Genomic DNA, 17,084 nt, shown 5'->3' on the forward strand with positions numbered 1-17,084 from the left:
TAGTTCCATGATTTGGAACAATCTAAAGAAGTCTAAGTGCACTTAAACTGAAGTGTATTTAATTAATATTGTATTTAAGTGAAAATGCCTAGATTTGATCTGTGTGTGTGTCTGTAGAAAGAGTATACAGACATACGTACATGCACACAAAGTTTTCTTTTGTTTTAAAAAAGGAGACAAAAACATTAGGATTCTGCAGCCTGATCTTTTTTAGGGGTGCAAAAGCATGCAGAGAATGAAAGCGTATTGAGGGGTACCAATAACTTATTCTGACTCTCATAGGCAATGCAAGAGATCCAGATACCATAATTTTGATCTTCATACTATATTATTTAAACTAATGCGTTGAGAAATCTGCCTCCTCCCATTCAATAGTAATCAAAGGCCTGAAAGTTGAGTGATTGCGTCAAGAAGATCTTGTCTGATGTGTGGTAGGGAGAGGAAATCATAAAATAGGTGAAAATTGCCTTGATAAGAGTAAACACTGTTTTGTCAGTCTGTTGTGTGAAGGCTGAAATAAATATTTTGAAAATTTGTTTTTTGTGGATTTTAATTCTTAGGGAGCGTTTTGTTTGGTAGCTTAGTTGTGTTCCTGTTAGAATTCAGTACTGTGTCTCATTAAAAAGAAACAAAACGCAGTAACAACTAATGTTGTAAAACATTAGTCTGAGACAGAAATCCAAGATTCTGGTTATAAATTTTTTATTAAATTTATAGTGCAGAAAACAAGCATTTGACATCACAAAGCCTAAGTTGATTTCTGAAACATTTCCTAAGTTATGCAGTATAACAAGTTAGGGAGGCTGACCAGTTAGCATCACTTGTGTCTCACAGTGGCTGAGTATGTTGTGCACTAAGTATTTTTGTGAGAGAAGACCTGGTTTTGACAAGTACTCTCTGGGACCCATAAGAATGTAAACAGTTTACATACGTATATTTTGAGGACAGTATTTTTTGTGTGACAAGCATTTTGATGTCTCAAGGTGTCGGTTTTTCAAGTGCTGCAGACACTCTTGATGCGGTTAGAAGCAGAAAAGATGCAAGTGCATTGCAACTTACCATAAAATGAAGACAGAAGGACGATGAGAAGAACCTTCAAGACAAGTACTTCAGTGCAGTACTTGCAAACCAGTTGCTATTTTTACTGCCAGTTCTAAAGTTAATTTTTTTCCGAAACACTTGAATGGAATATAAAGAGCAGTTCAAAGAGATGTGCTGAAGAATTTGTTCAAATTCTAAAATGCTCATTAATTATTGACTTTTCATAGAGATCTTATTTTCTTATCCTTCTGAAATGTAGAAGTAACTTAAAAATGTTGCTTTGCAATTAACTGGCAGAGTAAGGATATCCATTCTAATGGAATGCTGGGCTGAAAAAACAACTGCTTAGGACCGAGGAATATCTATGTAAAATTCCTTATTTTTGTCAAAGGACTTTTATCCTGAAAATACTGCCTCAAAATTTGAGTAAAAATAGTAGTTGCTGTCATTATTGAATGACTTTTCGTTGTTGTTCTGTCTGGTACATCTGAAACCGAGAAGGTCAGTTTGTTCGTGTATGGTTTCTGAGATAGGTTTACTTTTTAAACCTCTTAGAAGAAAGTCAGTAAATTGCTTTGGATCTGAATAATGCAACGTGTCAGTAAGAGGACAGAACGCAGTATCTCTGATACCCTGAAGTTTAGCAAGGTGAGTACTGTCTGAGCAAGACTGGAATTCTAGGTTATTTTTTGGAAACTGATACATGTGAGGCTTTTCAGTAGGTGCATTTCCTACTAATAATGTTGAAAACTACTTACGTTACATGTCCCTTGGTCACAAATCCAGGCCTGATCGCCTTTTGACTGACTGTGCTCAGTACAGTGAGCAGATTTGTTATTGAAGTTCCTGTATCATACAGTTCATTCACTGAACATGTGTAGTGTGACATGTGAAAGTCCACCCCAAGATGGTGCTAGAGCTTTAATTAAAGTAATTGGAGTACCTTTATTCTGCTGAACTGTGTGAGGACATTTTAAGGTGTGGGCATGCTGCAGTTTGGAGCATTGGCTTTGCTTGCTTTGAACTATGAGGGAGGATCACCCTTCGGATGGCTGTTATCATATGGGAGCGCTTAGGGGACCCTGTCCTCCACTAGACAAGTTATACCTGGATTGTTGTTTCATGATGTCTCCCCTAGTTTGAATTCCTTAACTCTCAATTTTCTTTGGTTTTACATGCCAACATGCAAAATGTTTGTCCTTCCTGATGAATTCTAAATGGTTAAGTAGTAAACATTTCTGTGCATCTGAGAAGGACGATTGTTGGATTTCTTTTCCAGGAAATTCATAAATACTTCACAACATCAGAGAATATAATTATCCTTCTGGAAAGGCGTATACTATCTGTCTTTAGAACACACAGCATTGTTTAGGAAAGGATTTTTAAATTAGTCAAGATGCTAAGAAGGATTTTAAATGAGATGTATGTTTTAAAAAGTAAAACTGAGCTAGAACTGGTATCACTTTTTTTTTTTCTGTGAGATATCGCCATAGGGTTTTATTATTTCCAACCAGTCATTGTTTCTATACACTAATTTCATTTGTATTGGTTTAAGGGAATTTGTATTGGCTCTGTATTAACCAAATCTGTTGGCTTACAAAACTTGTACTAATCTGTGTTGTACTGAATTTGACAGACTGTTAAGCTAGCTATATTTTATAACTTCAGGTACCATATAGAAAACTAAAGTGAATTTGTCTTGACAAGATAATCATCACAGAATAAAATAATGGCAATAAATCAATTCCTTTCTCCTTATGACTTTTGCAGTCCAGTAACATTCATTGTAACGTGTATCTGCATTGTTAGGTTACTGAAGCTGCTACCCTGAGTATAATAGTAATTTTCAATGAAGCTGACAAAGTTTTAATTATTCCAATGTTTATACCAGTTTTCTTGATACAGAATAAGTATATATCCAACTGGAAAAGTTCTTCACAGGCACTAAGTCTATATGGAAGTTACATTTAAAAGTTACTTCATCTCACGTGTGCTCCCAACAATAATGGGAGCACAGAGGGGCAAGGGGATTCTTAAGCCAGCAGCTTCTCTGAGAAGTCTGGGAAAGAAAGAAGTTTGTATATGCACATGTCTTGAGGAGAGAAGAAGGTACGCTGTTTCAGATACACAGCCATGGCCGTGAGAAAGCTAGAGAGGTCAGTTATGGAATATCAACTTGGGTTTCATCACAAACTTTACTAGATTATGATTTTCCTTAATGTAGAAGAACCGTTTTCCCAAAAAACGTAATTGGAGCCAATTATGAATTCTTATTTTAAGTAGAATTTTTATGAATTCTTATTTTAAGTAGTGGATATGGCAGAGTACCTAACAGGGAATTTCCAGGTGTCCCTTCTGCAGTTTACCCTATGCAAAAAATCACTTTTGCATGACTGTAAAAACACACTTTTAAAAGTTTCTCCCATTACATTGGGATACATACGGATAAGAATAGTTCAGCATCTTAAAGCTGAAGTACTGTGATTAAGCAGTAAGCGCTGCTTACAAGGATACTAAGTCTATTCTGGCTTTGAAGTCAGCATTATTTGTTTACAAGCGATTAATGATAAGAACATTTTTTTTCAGAGACAAATCATCCTTTCTCTAAGAAAGAACTTTAATTTCAATGTAGCCCACTTTAGGATTAAAAATCTATAGTGGCTAGAACGTAGCCACTGTAGAGTTAAGTTATTTAACTCTTGTTTAACAGTTCAGCTGGTTTGGTAACCCGCATATAGGGATAGTGTGTTCATGTTAAGCCACTTTGAGCTGGTGGTTTGCCTCTTATCTAGAATTACTAAATAATACTTACTGTGATCTCTCTTAGGACGTGGTTTGTAAAGTGGAGAGTAATATTTCTGAAACCTGAGCCTGATTCTAGCTACATGATTTACCTTTCCTAATGCTGTCTTAGTAAAGACGACAGGACTAAGAGAGTTGCAAGAAAGTATTTTTATCTCCTTGTTGGAGTGCTGTTGCTTACATATTGCTTGAAGTTGGATTTCTTTATATTGTCTGTCTTCTAAAGGGAATCAGACATTCCAAGATCACACATCTGTTGAAGATTATTCAGATTATGTATCCATAGCCCCAGAAGAGAAGATAATAAAAACATTTTTTTAGGTTGTTCCAACATCTTCAGTGTAAATCATTATGTATTCAAGTAAAAAGATAAAGATTTTCATCCTTTCTACTGAAAGTACCAACAGTGTTGTTCAAATACATTCTCTAATGTAATCTATCTTATTTTATTAGAGGAAAATACCGAAATGCAAACTGGAGCCTTCTTTTATTCCTTAGAACTCTACAGGGATTGAACCCTCCAGGAGGGATGTTGTTTTGGTGGATTTATTTATTTATATATTTAGCAGTGATCTTGGGGGTGGGGATTTCTTCAGTCCTTCCTATCTCTTGAGTACCTCTTTTGAGAGTACTTTATTGGCAGAGATTCTTGGATTTACTTGGAAATTGGACACCTTTTTTAGCAAGTCCAGATATAACAGTTATCATTTTCTATGCAAGTTCAAATAATAATTCTCCTGCTGAGCCTTAAAACCAGGTCCAGGTAACAGTGACAAGGCTGGCCAGCAATCAGCTTGCTTTTGCAAGACAGCACTAAATTGGCCAGATCATTTAATCTTTCTATTTATGAACATAGAGATAATGCTTTTTGCTTGTTTTGGTTTTAGACTTTGTGAAACTACTCAGCACACTATATAGTGCTCAGCTTATTTTGGGTGCCCATATTTACAGGACTGTCCTGCTTCCCCACACAGGTGTGTTGTTCTGAAGATCGGTTAAAGCTGATGCGGGACATTAAGCACAAAAGGAACACATATCTGAATTTACCGGGAGTTTTTTTCTTGAGTAATAGACCTGCAGACACAGCTTACACTGGAGATAAATGGAGCGTTCCTCATATAGATGAACAGTAGATCCAAGAATTTTCAGTTTAACTGGAAATTGCTCCATGCAGTTAGCAAGGGAAACAGTAAGTTATTTGTCATGTATGTTTAATAAAATTTGTAACCTCAAGAAAATTTATGTACTATGGCAGTAACTGGAGGAAACGGGAGGAAATTTCAGGAGTTTGGGAGGCAGTGAAGATGCTTGTTTTTAGTTAGCCCTCTCTTCTTGTGTGCTCCTGTCCCCTTGACCATTGATTGGCAAGTTACAGTCTGCTCTCATCCTGGAAGCAGTCTGAGGTGCTTATTGCAGCTACTTTTTATTGAACGTCAATTTAAGAAAGGCAACCTTGTGACTCTTTCTTTCAGACTTCTACAAAAAATAAAAATCTGAGACGTATATACCTATAACCAGGTGTACCGTACCGTACCAAAATTTTAGAAAATGAAACCATAGACTTCTATCTAGCTCTCTTCATCCTACAAAACATAGAAATAGATGTGTGGTTGCAGTGAATCACATCTTGTGTCTTATTCAGTTCACGTGGCTTAACAGCTGATTCATATGGAATAGCTACCTAATCCTTTGCTTGGTGACAGGCTGCATGCCAAGAAAACAACCCCGATGCATTACAACCAAAGTACATCTTGGTCTGGAGAGTCTGACCTGGTAAAAGAATGATTTGAAACTATGGATATATTGATTAACCTTAATTTCTAGATTGTTTGAACTCGTTCTGTGAAAGAAGTGTCAGAATTCTGCTCCAGATGACCCTGCATGAGCAGGGGTTTGGACCGCATGAACTCCATAGGTACTTTCAAACCTGCACAGTTCAGTGAGTCTCTGAAATGTGATGAAAACGTGAAAGTGAAATGAGGACTTGTTTCAAAAATATAAGCTAGAAAGCACTTTAAAAAAGAAAAAGAAAAAAGAAAACATGATTTTTTTTTTTGGTTGTTATACTGAAGTGTAATGCTTCTCTTTCCAAAGAGCTTGAAGAGGAACAAGGAACTTTCCTCATACCTTACAGGCCTCAAGTAACAAGCCATGTTTAGTAAATAATCCAGGGTACACAGTTCAAAGCTTCTGGAGGAAGGTATTAACTTAGGTTAAGCTAGAAGGTGGGGGGGGGGGGGGGGGGGGGGGGGGGAATGCCACAACCTTTGCCTTATGAGTTGTGTAACCTGATGGAATTTTTCTGTTTCTGCAGATAAGTTATGGTACATCAGATTTGGAAAGCTCATTCTAAATGAACTTTTTTTTTTCCGTTGACATGTTTTCTCCTTTTTTTTGTACAGAGTTTTTGGCAATTCCTTATGTACAAATCTGCAGAATTATGTATGTATTTGCCTGGCATTTTTTGGATGGAAGTGTGCAAGCCATAACTAGACGACGTTACATGGGCTGCAGAACCAGTAGAAAAGCAAAATTCTGTTGATCTGTGCTATCCTCAGTTCTGTAGAATAACCACATGAAATAATAGTGGTGCTAGAACATTTGTGATCAAATTCGGGGGAAAATAAAGGCATTAAATCTTTAGGACAGTGACTGTGTGGTGCTTGTTTGCAGCCTTCAGAAGTAATCTGCTAGCGGAGATAAAGGTCAGCAAGAATTGAAGTGGTAGGGCCTAATGTTAACAGCTTCATCCTAAAAACTCTCAGAGCATTAGAAGCCAGAGTCCACTGCTACATAGGCAACAGTTTTTAGTGGACTCTAATTTTGTGTACATGATTATATTTTGTTTCCATGGTTCACAATTCATTACATTGATTATTATGAATTTATAAAAGAATTTCTGAAGTAATTAAATTTACAGATTTAGTATCTTCTGGGAACTTTTTCTGCAGTTTTACAGGGGCGCAAACATACGTTCAAAAGCAACTTAGTTGCTGGAAGCTTGTTGTCTCTGACTGCTCAGTTTGAAAAGCAGAGCATGTTAAAAATCTTCAAGTTTTGTCATTGCCTATGCATACTTTCGAATGCATGTGTCTATACACATGTTTGTATGCAATATTATATTGCAGTATTACATGCAGTATGTATGAATACTTTTATATTTACCTATAAACAGTGAGCTTTGCTTTTTTTTAATTGCTCTCATTCCTCATTATGCAGAACTACATTAATTTGCCTCTGAACGTTGGTCCGTAAGCAAGGCTATTAGAGAGCGTCCTATAACTGTAGCAGTCAGATTGACTGTTCTTTTCATGCTGGGTGAGTTCAGAAGCTTAATTTATCTATTAGCACAGTCGTTCCTGTGCCAGTAATATAACACCTCTCCTTTATGTAAGCCTTCCCTTGCCTCAGCCAGCTGATGAAAAGCCAAAAAGCACAGCTTTTGGTGGAACTGGATGTAAGTTAAAGCAGAGGAAAGAAATAGGATGTTTGAAAAAGTAGAATAGAATAAAAATGTGTGGAGGAGGATTTGAGCAAAATGTAAGTATGAATTTTAAATAAAAAAAAATGATGCTGCCTTTTGTAGTTGGAATGAGAGCAAAGGGTTAGTGGAAATCTGGGTCAATAGTTTAAATAATCTCACAGGTGATCATGAGATTTAAGCTTTTCATGTTGGAATTACAAAAGCAATCCTAATTAAGTGCTAAGACTTCCACATTGGAAAGTACTTTTAAGATACTCTAGTATTTTTCCTGTTTGGGGACTGTCTTTAAATTTAAACCTAAGCAAAGCACTTCAGGCAGATCACCTAATTTTGTGAGGGCAGTGCCTGAAATATCCTGCTTTCTGGCACTGGGATTGCTGCAACTACAATGCATTAACTTAAACAATGAAAAATTACATTTAATAAATCACATATTCAGCCAAGAACATGGTCATATATAGAATAGTTGCTGTGGCATTTGCTTCATTGTCTGCAGCCTGTTTTTACATACTGCAGCAAGAGGTTGAGTAAGTGGTCTCTAGAGACTTGGCATTCTGCACAGTGCCGCCTTTTTTTTTTTTCCCTTTTAACCTAGCACTAGCTACATAGGAGTGCTATGCAGGACAGCATGCAGCGTGTCAGCTGACTCAAGTATTAGTTTCATGGTACGGGAGGAAATGAAGTGTTTGATACGAAAAGTTTTCCCTTCTTCAGTGTAATGGTGAGCATATCGTTGCTGTTTTGTGTTGATTTTTTTGATTTGACATGATGGTGTAGACTCCCTTCCTTAACTTATTTATATTGCTTAGGTTTTGAGCATTTGCTACAAGTGTCTGCTCAGTTAGAGGGTTCAGAGAGCTAGGCAAAAACAAGGCCAGCTCCTCCTCTGTTGCCCTTTTGCGGGGAGGAAGGGGGAGTCAGAAGTGATAAAGGTATAAACTGACAATTGTTACAGCTACATAGGTTTGTCCATTTTACTATGCTGCTTAGCTCTTTCTAAATAATATGATTTCTGCTAGTAAATTTACTGATATAGAACATATCTTCTAATGCTTAATATTGCTAAGTCATCCTCAGTTAAGTACGTGGCATAAAGTTTTATATTTTAGACTTCAGTGCAGCAATGCTGATGCAAACAGAAAATTGCTTTCTCACTTGACTGCAAATAATTAACATTTAGAGATTAGCATTAAGTCAGTTATTCAGTATATGATTTTTCAAGTGTGTTTCTGACGGATTTAAACAAGCTGGTTTCACTGTATAATTTCATATTCCCTTTTCCATAAAATTTACTTGTGCTTTAACATCATTTATTCACATTTCTTAGCAATTTCTAGCCAGTGGGCAGGAGAAAGAAGGAACTCCTAGACCTTGGAAAAACAAAATCTGCCACGACAGTGACACAGCAAATCTTAAAGTTCTTTTTATGCATTTCTTTACCTTGACGTGTTGTTCATGTTACTTCTGGAAAGCGTGCAAATTCCCTGACTATATGCACACAAGATCATGCTAAATTCAGGTGAGGTAGTTCTGTAGGAGGGTTTGTAGCAGTCTCAGTCTCCAGGTGGGATGGGGACAAGATGCTGGAGCTGTTATTTGGGAAAACTGCGTAAAGGGTACAAGAAGCTGCCCAAGTCTCCGTAGTTAGCACTCCCAGCTGTGAGGTAATGGGAAGGGGGCTTCCCACGTCCTCCTCATGTGTTTCAGATTGCCTTTTTGCTGTGATTCCAGCCTTCTGTTTGCAGTTGGAAAAGTGCAGTGTAATCTCCAAATGCGGCCCCTGCATATCGAAATAATAGCACAGTGCTCACCTCACCTGGTTTTCTTCCAAAAGGAATTAACATTCCAGGCTGTAGGTTGGTATTCAGTATTTCACTAACTGGCATGCAAGTTTAATTCTATTAGAATAGCGTGGTGTTTTCTCCAGTGGGACAGTTGGCAGCACACTGTCCTGCTTTATGTGAGTGTTTTTTTCAGTGTTTTGCTGCTCTTGTACTGCTGCTTTATCTAGAACTGCTCACAAGTGTAGGTAGATAGTAAAAGCAGAAAAATGCATGTGCAAACAGCATTGAAATTGGATTTAAAAGGAAACTTGAATGTAAAGGTTTATGTGTGGGAATAGAGGAGGAGAATAGAGGCTGATAAGGGAAGATGAATAAGCTATTTTTCCCTCTGTTCTCCGAAGCAAACAACACAATGTTTTAAAATAAGTAAAAATAAAAAATTGGGCATTGCAAACTGACAGAGCAATGAGATGTTTTGTATGAATATACTTCGGGAACTTTTCCTCTCCGTCCTTGCTAAATACCTTTTCATAGTGTTCTACTTTTCACCTTCACTTCTGATTTTCTGTGTCCTTTTAACAGTGCCTTTCTCGCAGGTATAAATTGTGCAGCAAAAAGGGTCAGGCTTAGCTGTTTGAAATGTGTCTCAGTGATGAGCTGATTCTGGGACTTTTATCCTGAGACACTCAGCAAAACCAGGTGATACAGGGCAGTAAATATGATGATGTAGTTTGCAAAACCTTGGATATACGGTAATTTGTGACTTGCAGTTTGAATGTATTCACTTGTTTTGTGGAATCGTTTTTACGTCTGATTAATGTATTTACAGGAAGGGATTTATACTTAGGAATAATTTTTCATGCTTTTTAATGCATAGTTACCATGCAAAAATACATGGCTGCCAAGATATGTTTACTCTATCGATGTCTTTGTATAAAATGAATATTCTTTTATTTTTGGTAAGCTATATTTTCTATTTTTTCCCTTTTTTGTGGTTTTGTTTTTTGTTATTGTGCAGAGCTCTGGGATTGAAACTTTAGTGGAGGAGCTTTGCTCCAGACTGAAAGACCTTCAGAGTAAGCAAGGTAAGGAATAAATCTTGAAACTTTTGAGGCTGTATATTGTATTTACTAACTGTATACCCTTCTGAGATTTGGGAGAAGAGGGGATGGGCTGTTACTTCAGTAGCTCTTCCTTTAGGCCATGCAATTTAAAAATACGCTGAATAATTTAATTCAAATAGTTTAAACAATTGTATACTGGTATGCTTTATTTACCTAAGAAATAGCCATTCACAAAGGGAATTCTTGTGAAAAGAAGTAACTGTTCAAAAGAAGTAACTGTCCAGCTAGGCATGCTTTTTTAGTAAATATTCCATATTCAGCATTGTCTCTTCCCGCCAAAAGAAATTAAAATAAAGTGGGCTTGGTTCTTTTCCTTTTGTATATTGATATTTGCAAAGAATAGCTATTCTTGTGAAAATCATCCAAGTAGCTGTCACAGAGGTGTACTTAAAATCCCTGGTCTTTAGGGGAGTGGTAATGAGGATATTATGTTCCCAAGTGTATGGCAGGGAGCATAATATAAAATTATGTCTCCAATGGAAGTTCATTGCACTTAAATGTTTGTTCAGGCACAAAGCAGCAGCCTTTGGCACCTTACAGTAAAAATAATATGGGTCCGGTGTAGTATAGATAGCAATGAAGAATAAGTATTTGCCTGCTTAAAGCATAATTTTAGTTGTTTCAATTCCCTTTTTATGTTTTTAAACAGTAATCACTAGTCTCTCGCTATTTCATAATGCTGTGATACTTGCTTGTTGAGCCAAGGTGATGCAGACCATTTATTTAGAAAAAAAGTTGAATTTGTCTGCATCTCTCAGCATTTTTTTTATTTTTTGTATTTTATATATTTTATATTAATAGAAATAAAAATCAGTAGAGTCACCTCTCACACAGGAAATATGCTTTTATATCCACACAAAACACAGCAATTACTGCCAGGGTACTTTCTTTTGGTGAAATATTTGAGAAATTAGGTGTAACTATTCATAAAAATGCTTAGTTAAAGAAATTGTGGTTTTGTTTTGCTTTGTTTTTGTTATATGTAGCAATGTAAGGAGGGGATAAGGTTTTGAATATGAAATAAGTAAAAAAAAAAAAAAAAAAACTCCATAGGAAGTCTCCTAGTGGGGGCATTGTTAACTACGAAAAGGCCTGCTGCTAGCCTGTCATGTTTGAAATTTGTGGGGTTTAGTGAGACAACTGTGGAAAACTTGAATCTTTGATTTCTTGACTTCTGTATGCATAATACTCAGACCATGCTTTGTTCTGTTATTTATAGTGTTTTATGAAAAAAAGCTGCACATCCTTGTGCTTTTTGTTAAAGACTGTTATAAAATGCATTGGATTTTTGAATTTTTCTGTTAAGCATTTGGAATTTTTTTCCAAAACAGAGGAGAAGATTCACAAAAAGTTAGAAGGCTCTTTGTCTCCTGAGACTGATTTATCTCCCACAGCAAAGGATCAAGTAGAAATGTATGTTGTTGTTTATTATCTTAGACCATTCTCTCTTCTATCCTTTTACACCCATATTTTAAAACAGTGAAGTTAACTTAGTGGTAAATCTGGAGCTTTTTGGATATTAAGCAATACTTTTTTTTTTCCTGCCATCCTCTTTTGTTCATCTTAAATATTTAAGCATAATCATTTAGTGTCATAGGCTAGTTTAATTTCTGGCAAGTCCGTACTACTTCGTTTTGCTGCCTTCTTTTGGCTATATGCAGAACTCAAACCATACTGTATTTTGGTTTCCTTGAGACCAAGTCAGCTAGGCAAATTAAAAGCCCCTAAAATGGTATTAATTGACACATTTCAGGGAGAGAATCAGTTTTCTGTCTTCAGAACTCTGTCTTCTGTTGCAGAAATGGGAAACTGCAACTCTTTATAACCCTTAAATTCTTTATAACCAAAGTGGTCTCCTGATTACCAAGTACCTGAGCCTGGTGTTCTTGTACCCAGGAGCTTTATCGTTGTCTTCTCTTGGAGATATGACTGTCTGTATCTTTTACTAACAACCATTGCTAGCAACAGTCTAGTCCAAGCGTTGCTATATGGATGCTACTTCTTCAGGGAGCTGATTGTGCTGACGGTTAACTTGACTGACTTCTTGTTTTTAAAAACAATATTGAAATACATGAGAATTGGTATAAATCTCTTTACTGCCAAACACATGCTGCTTTCATGTGGCAGAAAAACATTTTTTAATCTTGTCCCTGTTGGACAAAGCTGTGATGCGTCTTAAACTACTGTATAACTATACTTTCTTGCAATAACTAAGACTTTTTTTAGAATTTGGAGCTTATTGTCTGTCTATGCAAAACCATGTTGATGATTGATTTCTGCAGTAACTTTTTTTTAATAACTGAAAGAACAAGCTATGTAGAAGCTAACAGTTCGTGTTTTACAAAGGAGAACTAACTGGCCACTGAAATTCAGAACTGAATTGACTGAGAATCAAAACTTCCTCATTTATACTTTAAACTGAACACACGTAAGACTGGTATAGCAAATTGCTACGTTATCTAATAAATTTGGAGTCAGGCCTTCAGTGTTCTAAGCATTCACAATTTCTGTCTATGATGAAATTTAATAGTTCCTAGAACTGGGATTGTTTTACTTTGCTGTGTATTTTTAATCATTTATAAGTACTTCTAAAGTTATCTTAATCTCCCCTTTGTTGTCATTCAAATAAACAGTGCTAAGAGTGGAATGTGTGTAAGTAGAACAAACTAGATTTTTTTGACAATCGTATTGGTAGTGATTTGATGTGTTTCTACCTTCTAATTTTAATGCCTGTCTGAAGTTCAAAGATACGAATGTCACCTTTTTGTATTGTTTTCAGGTACTATGAAGCGTTTCCTCCTCTTTCTGAAAAGCCAGTTTGCCTGCAGGAAATTATGACTGTATGGAATAAATCCAAAGTATGCTCTTACTCTAGCTCCTCATCTTCATCCACTGCTCCACCAACTAGCACGGATACATCTTCTCCAAAGGACTGCAATAGTGAAAGTGAAGTAACGAAAGATAGAAGTAATAAAGTACCTGCCACTGTACATGAAAGAACCCAGCAGAAGAAAAGTAAAAATGAGAAAGAAAACAAGTTTAGTAACAATGCTGTTGAAGATAAGCCTGTTTTGTACAAAAAGCAAGTCCGACATAAGTCTGAGGGAAAGATGCGTCCTCGCTCCTGGTCTTCTGGATCCAGTGAGGCTGGCTCAAGTTCTAGTGGTAATCAAGGTGAATACAAGGCATCGATGAAATGTATAAAAGTAAGACATAAAACAAGAGAGGTTCGAAACAAAAAGGGGCGTAACGGGCAAAGCAGGCTTGCAGTGAAATCTGGTGAAAAGGCTGATAGAAAAGTCCACAGCGGAAGCAGTAGCAGCAGTAGCAGCGGGTCCATCAAACAGCTGTGCAAAAGAGGTAAAAGGCCATTAAAAGAAATTGGAAGAAAAGAAGCTGGCGGTAATGATGGAAAAGATTTGTATTTAGACAGCAGAAATGAAAAGGAATATAAAGAAGAACCCTTGTGGTATACTGAGCCGATCACAGAGTACTTTGTTCCTCTTAGCAGAAAAAGCAAGCTGGAGACTACGTACCGCAACCGAGAAGATATATGTGGCGTAACATCAGAGGCTGTAGAAGAGTTGTCTGAATCAGTGCATGGTCTTTGTATTAGCAACAATAATATTCATAAAACATACCTCGCAGCAGGTACTTTCATCGATGGTCACTTTGTAGAAATGCCTGCAGTTCTAAATGAGGATATTGACCTCGCTGGGACCTCAATTTGTTCTCAACCGGAGGACGACAAATATTTAGATGATGTTCATCTATCAGAACTAACGCACTTCTATGAAGTGGATATTGATCAATCCATGTTGGATCCTGGTGCCTCAGATACGATGCAAGGGGAGAGTCGGATTTTAAATATGATTCGACAAAAGAGTAAAGAAAAAACTGATTTTGAGGCAGAATGTTGCATAGTGTTAGATGGAATGGAGTTGCAAGGGGAAAGTGCAATATGGACAGATTCGACCAGCTCTGTTGGTGCTGAAGGGTGGTTCTTGCAAGACCTTAGTAATTTAGCTCAATTTTGGGAGTGCTGTTCATCTTCTAGTTCTGGTGATGCGGATGGGGAAAGTTTCGGAGGAGATTCTCCTATCAGATTCTCCCCCATCTTAGACAGCACAATGCTTAATTCACATATGCTTGCTGGCAATCAAGAGCTCTTTTCAGATATTAATGAAGGGTCTGGTATAAACTCTTGTTTTTCAGTGTTTGAAGTGCAATGCAGTAACTCTGTTTTACCATTTTCTTTTGAAACACTCAACTTGGGAAATGAAAATGCAGATTCTAGTAGCACTGGTAATATTCTTGGGAAAACACAGTCTAGATTGCTAATATGGACCAAAAATAGTGCCTTTGATGAAAATGAACACTGTTCCAATCTTTCAACAAGAACTTGTAGTCCATGGTCACACTCAGAAGAAACACGTTCAGATAATGAGACTTTAAATATTCCGTATGAAGAATCCACGCAATTTAATGCAGAAGATATTAATTATGTAGTTCCTAGAGTGTCTTCAAGTTATGTAGATGAAGAAATTCTAGACTTTTTGCCAGAAGAAACCTGCCAGCAACAAGCTAGAACTTTAGGAGAAATGCCCACTTTGATTTTCAAAAAAAAATCTAAGCTAGAATCTGTCTGTGGTATTCAGCTAGAACAAAAAGCAGAAAGTAAAGACTATGAAACTACACAAGGGTGTAGTGAAAGCAGTCCACATGGAGATGGCTACAGCTCAGGGGTTATTAAAGATATTTGGACAAATATGACAGACAGAAATTCTGCAGCAATGGTAGAAATAGAAGGAATAGAAGATGAATTGTTTTCAACTGATGTAAATAACTATTGCTGCTGTTTGGATACAGAAGCAAAAGTTGAAACCCTCCAGGAGCCCAATAAAGCAGTGCAGAGATCAGAGTATCACCTTTGGGAAGGTCAAAAAGAGAATTTAGAGAAGAGAGCCTTTGTCTCAAATGATTTATCAAAAGTAGATGGTGGTGACTATACAACACCATCGAAACCTTGGGATGTTAACCAAGATAAAGAAAACTCTTTTATACTTGGTGGTGTGTATGGGGAGCTGAAAACATTTAACAGTGATGGAGAATGGGCGGTGGTGCCACCTAGTCACTCAAAAGGGAGCTTATTACAATGTGCAGCTTCTGATGTGGTGACGATAGCTGGTACAGATGTTTTTATGACTCCAGGTAACAGCTTTGCCCCTGGTCATAGGCAATTATGGAGGCCATTTGTATCATTTGAACAGAATGAGCAATCGAAGAGTGGAGATAATGGATTAAATAAGGGTTTCTCTTTTATCTTCCATGAAGACTTATTGGGAGCTTGTGGTAACTTTCAAGTTGAAGAACCAGGGCTTGAGTACTCATTCTCTTCCTTTGACCTGAACAATCCATTTTCTCAAGTTCTTCATGTAGAGTGTTCGTTTGAGCCAGAAGGAATTGCATCTTTCAGCCCTAGTTTTAAACCTAAGTCAATTCTGTGCTCTGATTCAGACAGTGAGGTTTTACACCCCAGGATATGTGGTGTTGATCGAACGCAGTACAGGGCTATACGGATTTCTCCGAGGACTCACTTTCGCCCAATTTCTGCATCTGAACTTTCTCCAGGTGGTGGAAGTGAGTCAGAATTTGAGTCAGAAAAAGATGAGGGAAGTATTGCTGTCCCTTCTCAAGTAGATGTGTTTGAGGATCCGCAAGCAGATCTCAAACCTCTGGAAGAAGATGCAGAAAAGGAAGGGCATTATTATGGAAAATCAGAGCTTGAATCTGGAAAGTTCCTTCCCAGATTAAAAAAGTCTGGAATGGAGAAGAGTGCACAAACATCATTGGATTCCCAAGAAGAATCGGCTGGGATGTTGCCAGTAGGAAACCAAGATCCATGTTTAGAATGCAGTATGAAAGAATCCCTAGATGGGAGGGCGATGGAGAGCTCTAAAGTAAACTGCAGAATAGTGGAGCCACGTGAGGAGACTAGCAGGTTTTGCAGTTGTAAAGCAGGGTGCCATTTCCCCACATACGAGGATAATCCTGTTTCTTCAGGAGAGCTTGAAGAGGTATGTGGATGTGTAAAATTATGGAATTTGCAGCTAACAGCTGATAACCAGCAGTTCATCATGTGACAGTTCAATTTAAATGATTGTAATTGTATAGCTCTCTAGAAAAATGTAGTCCTATAGAAACACAGGAGGTTCTGCCTGAACATCAGGAAACACTTTTTTGCTGTGAGGGTGACCAAGCAATGGCACGGGTTGCCCAGAGAGGTTGTGGAGTCACCCTCCTTGGAGGTACTCAGAAGCCGTCTGGACATGGTCCTGGTCAACCTCCTCTTGGTGGCCCTGCTTCAGCAGGGGGGTTGGACACGATGGCCTCCAGAGGTCCCTTTGAACCTTGATCATTCTGTGGTTCTGTGAAAAAAATAACCATCTTCAGGAGTTACAGTGTCATCTTGCATAGCTTTAGAAATATATGCATGTGTACACTCATGTGACTTTAAGATCTGTTTACCTTAGGTTTTTATTTTTTCCTGATTTACATATGTTAAAATGTGCATAAATTTTGAATAGTGAGATATTACTGATTTTGATTCAAGTCTATTTTAAAATACTGAAGAGGAAAATATGAAGTCGGTCTTTTCAATATGAATTTCAACATGAATTGTAATTACTTCCAAGTAGAAGACTATGGAGTTGAATTACTGCATGTAAACTTAAGCAAAGAAGGGTTTCTAGAAAGGTTTAATTAATCTGAAAAATAAAGTGTTCTCCTGTTGGTGTTAGACACAAAAAGAAACAAAACGCGGATGCAAAACGTACATTGCTACTGCAG

General features: G+C 37.3%; 1 protein-coding gene across 3 annotated transcripts in view; it reads left to right on the forward strand.

The window, feature by feature from the left end:
- KIAA0232 (KIAA0232 ortholog) overlaps window positions 1-17,084 on the forward strand; it is a 67,427-nt gene that overhangs the window by 34,467 nt on the left and 15,876 nt on the right. For all 3 annotated transcript variants that reach the window (XM_040555619.1, XM_040555620.1, XM_040555621.1), the window contains 3 exons: window positions 10,130-10,196; window positions 11,567-11,648; window positions 13,015-16,312. In XM_040555619.1, coding sequence (XP_040411553.1) covers window positions 10,130-10,196; window positions 11,567-11,648; window positions 13,015-16,312 — 3,447 coding nt within the window. The remainder of the gene's footprint in view (window positions 1-10,129; window positions 10,197-11,566; window positions 11,649-13,014; window positions 16,313-17,084) is intronic.

This window comes from Cygnus olor, chromosome 4 (assembly GCF_009769625.2).
Source record: "Cygnus olor isolate bCygOlo1 chromosome 4, bCygOlo1.pri.v2, whole genome shotgun sequence".
Taxonomy (NCBI): Eukaryota; Metazoa; Chordata; class Aves; order Anseriformes; family Anatidae; genus Cygnus; species Cygnus olor.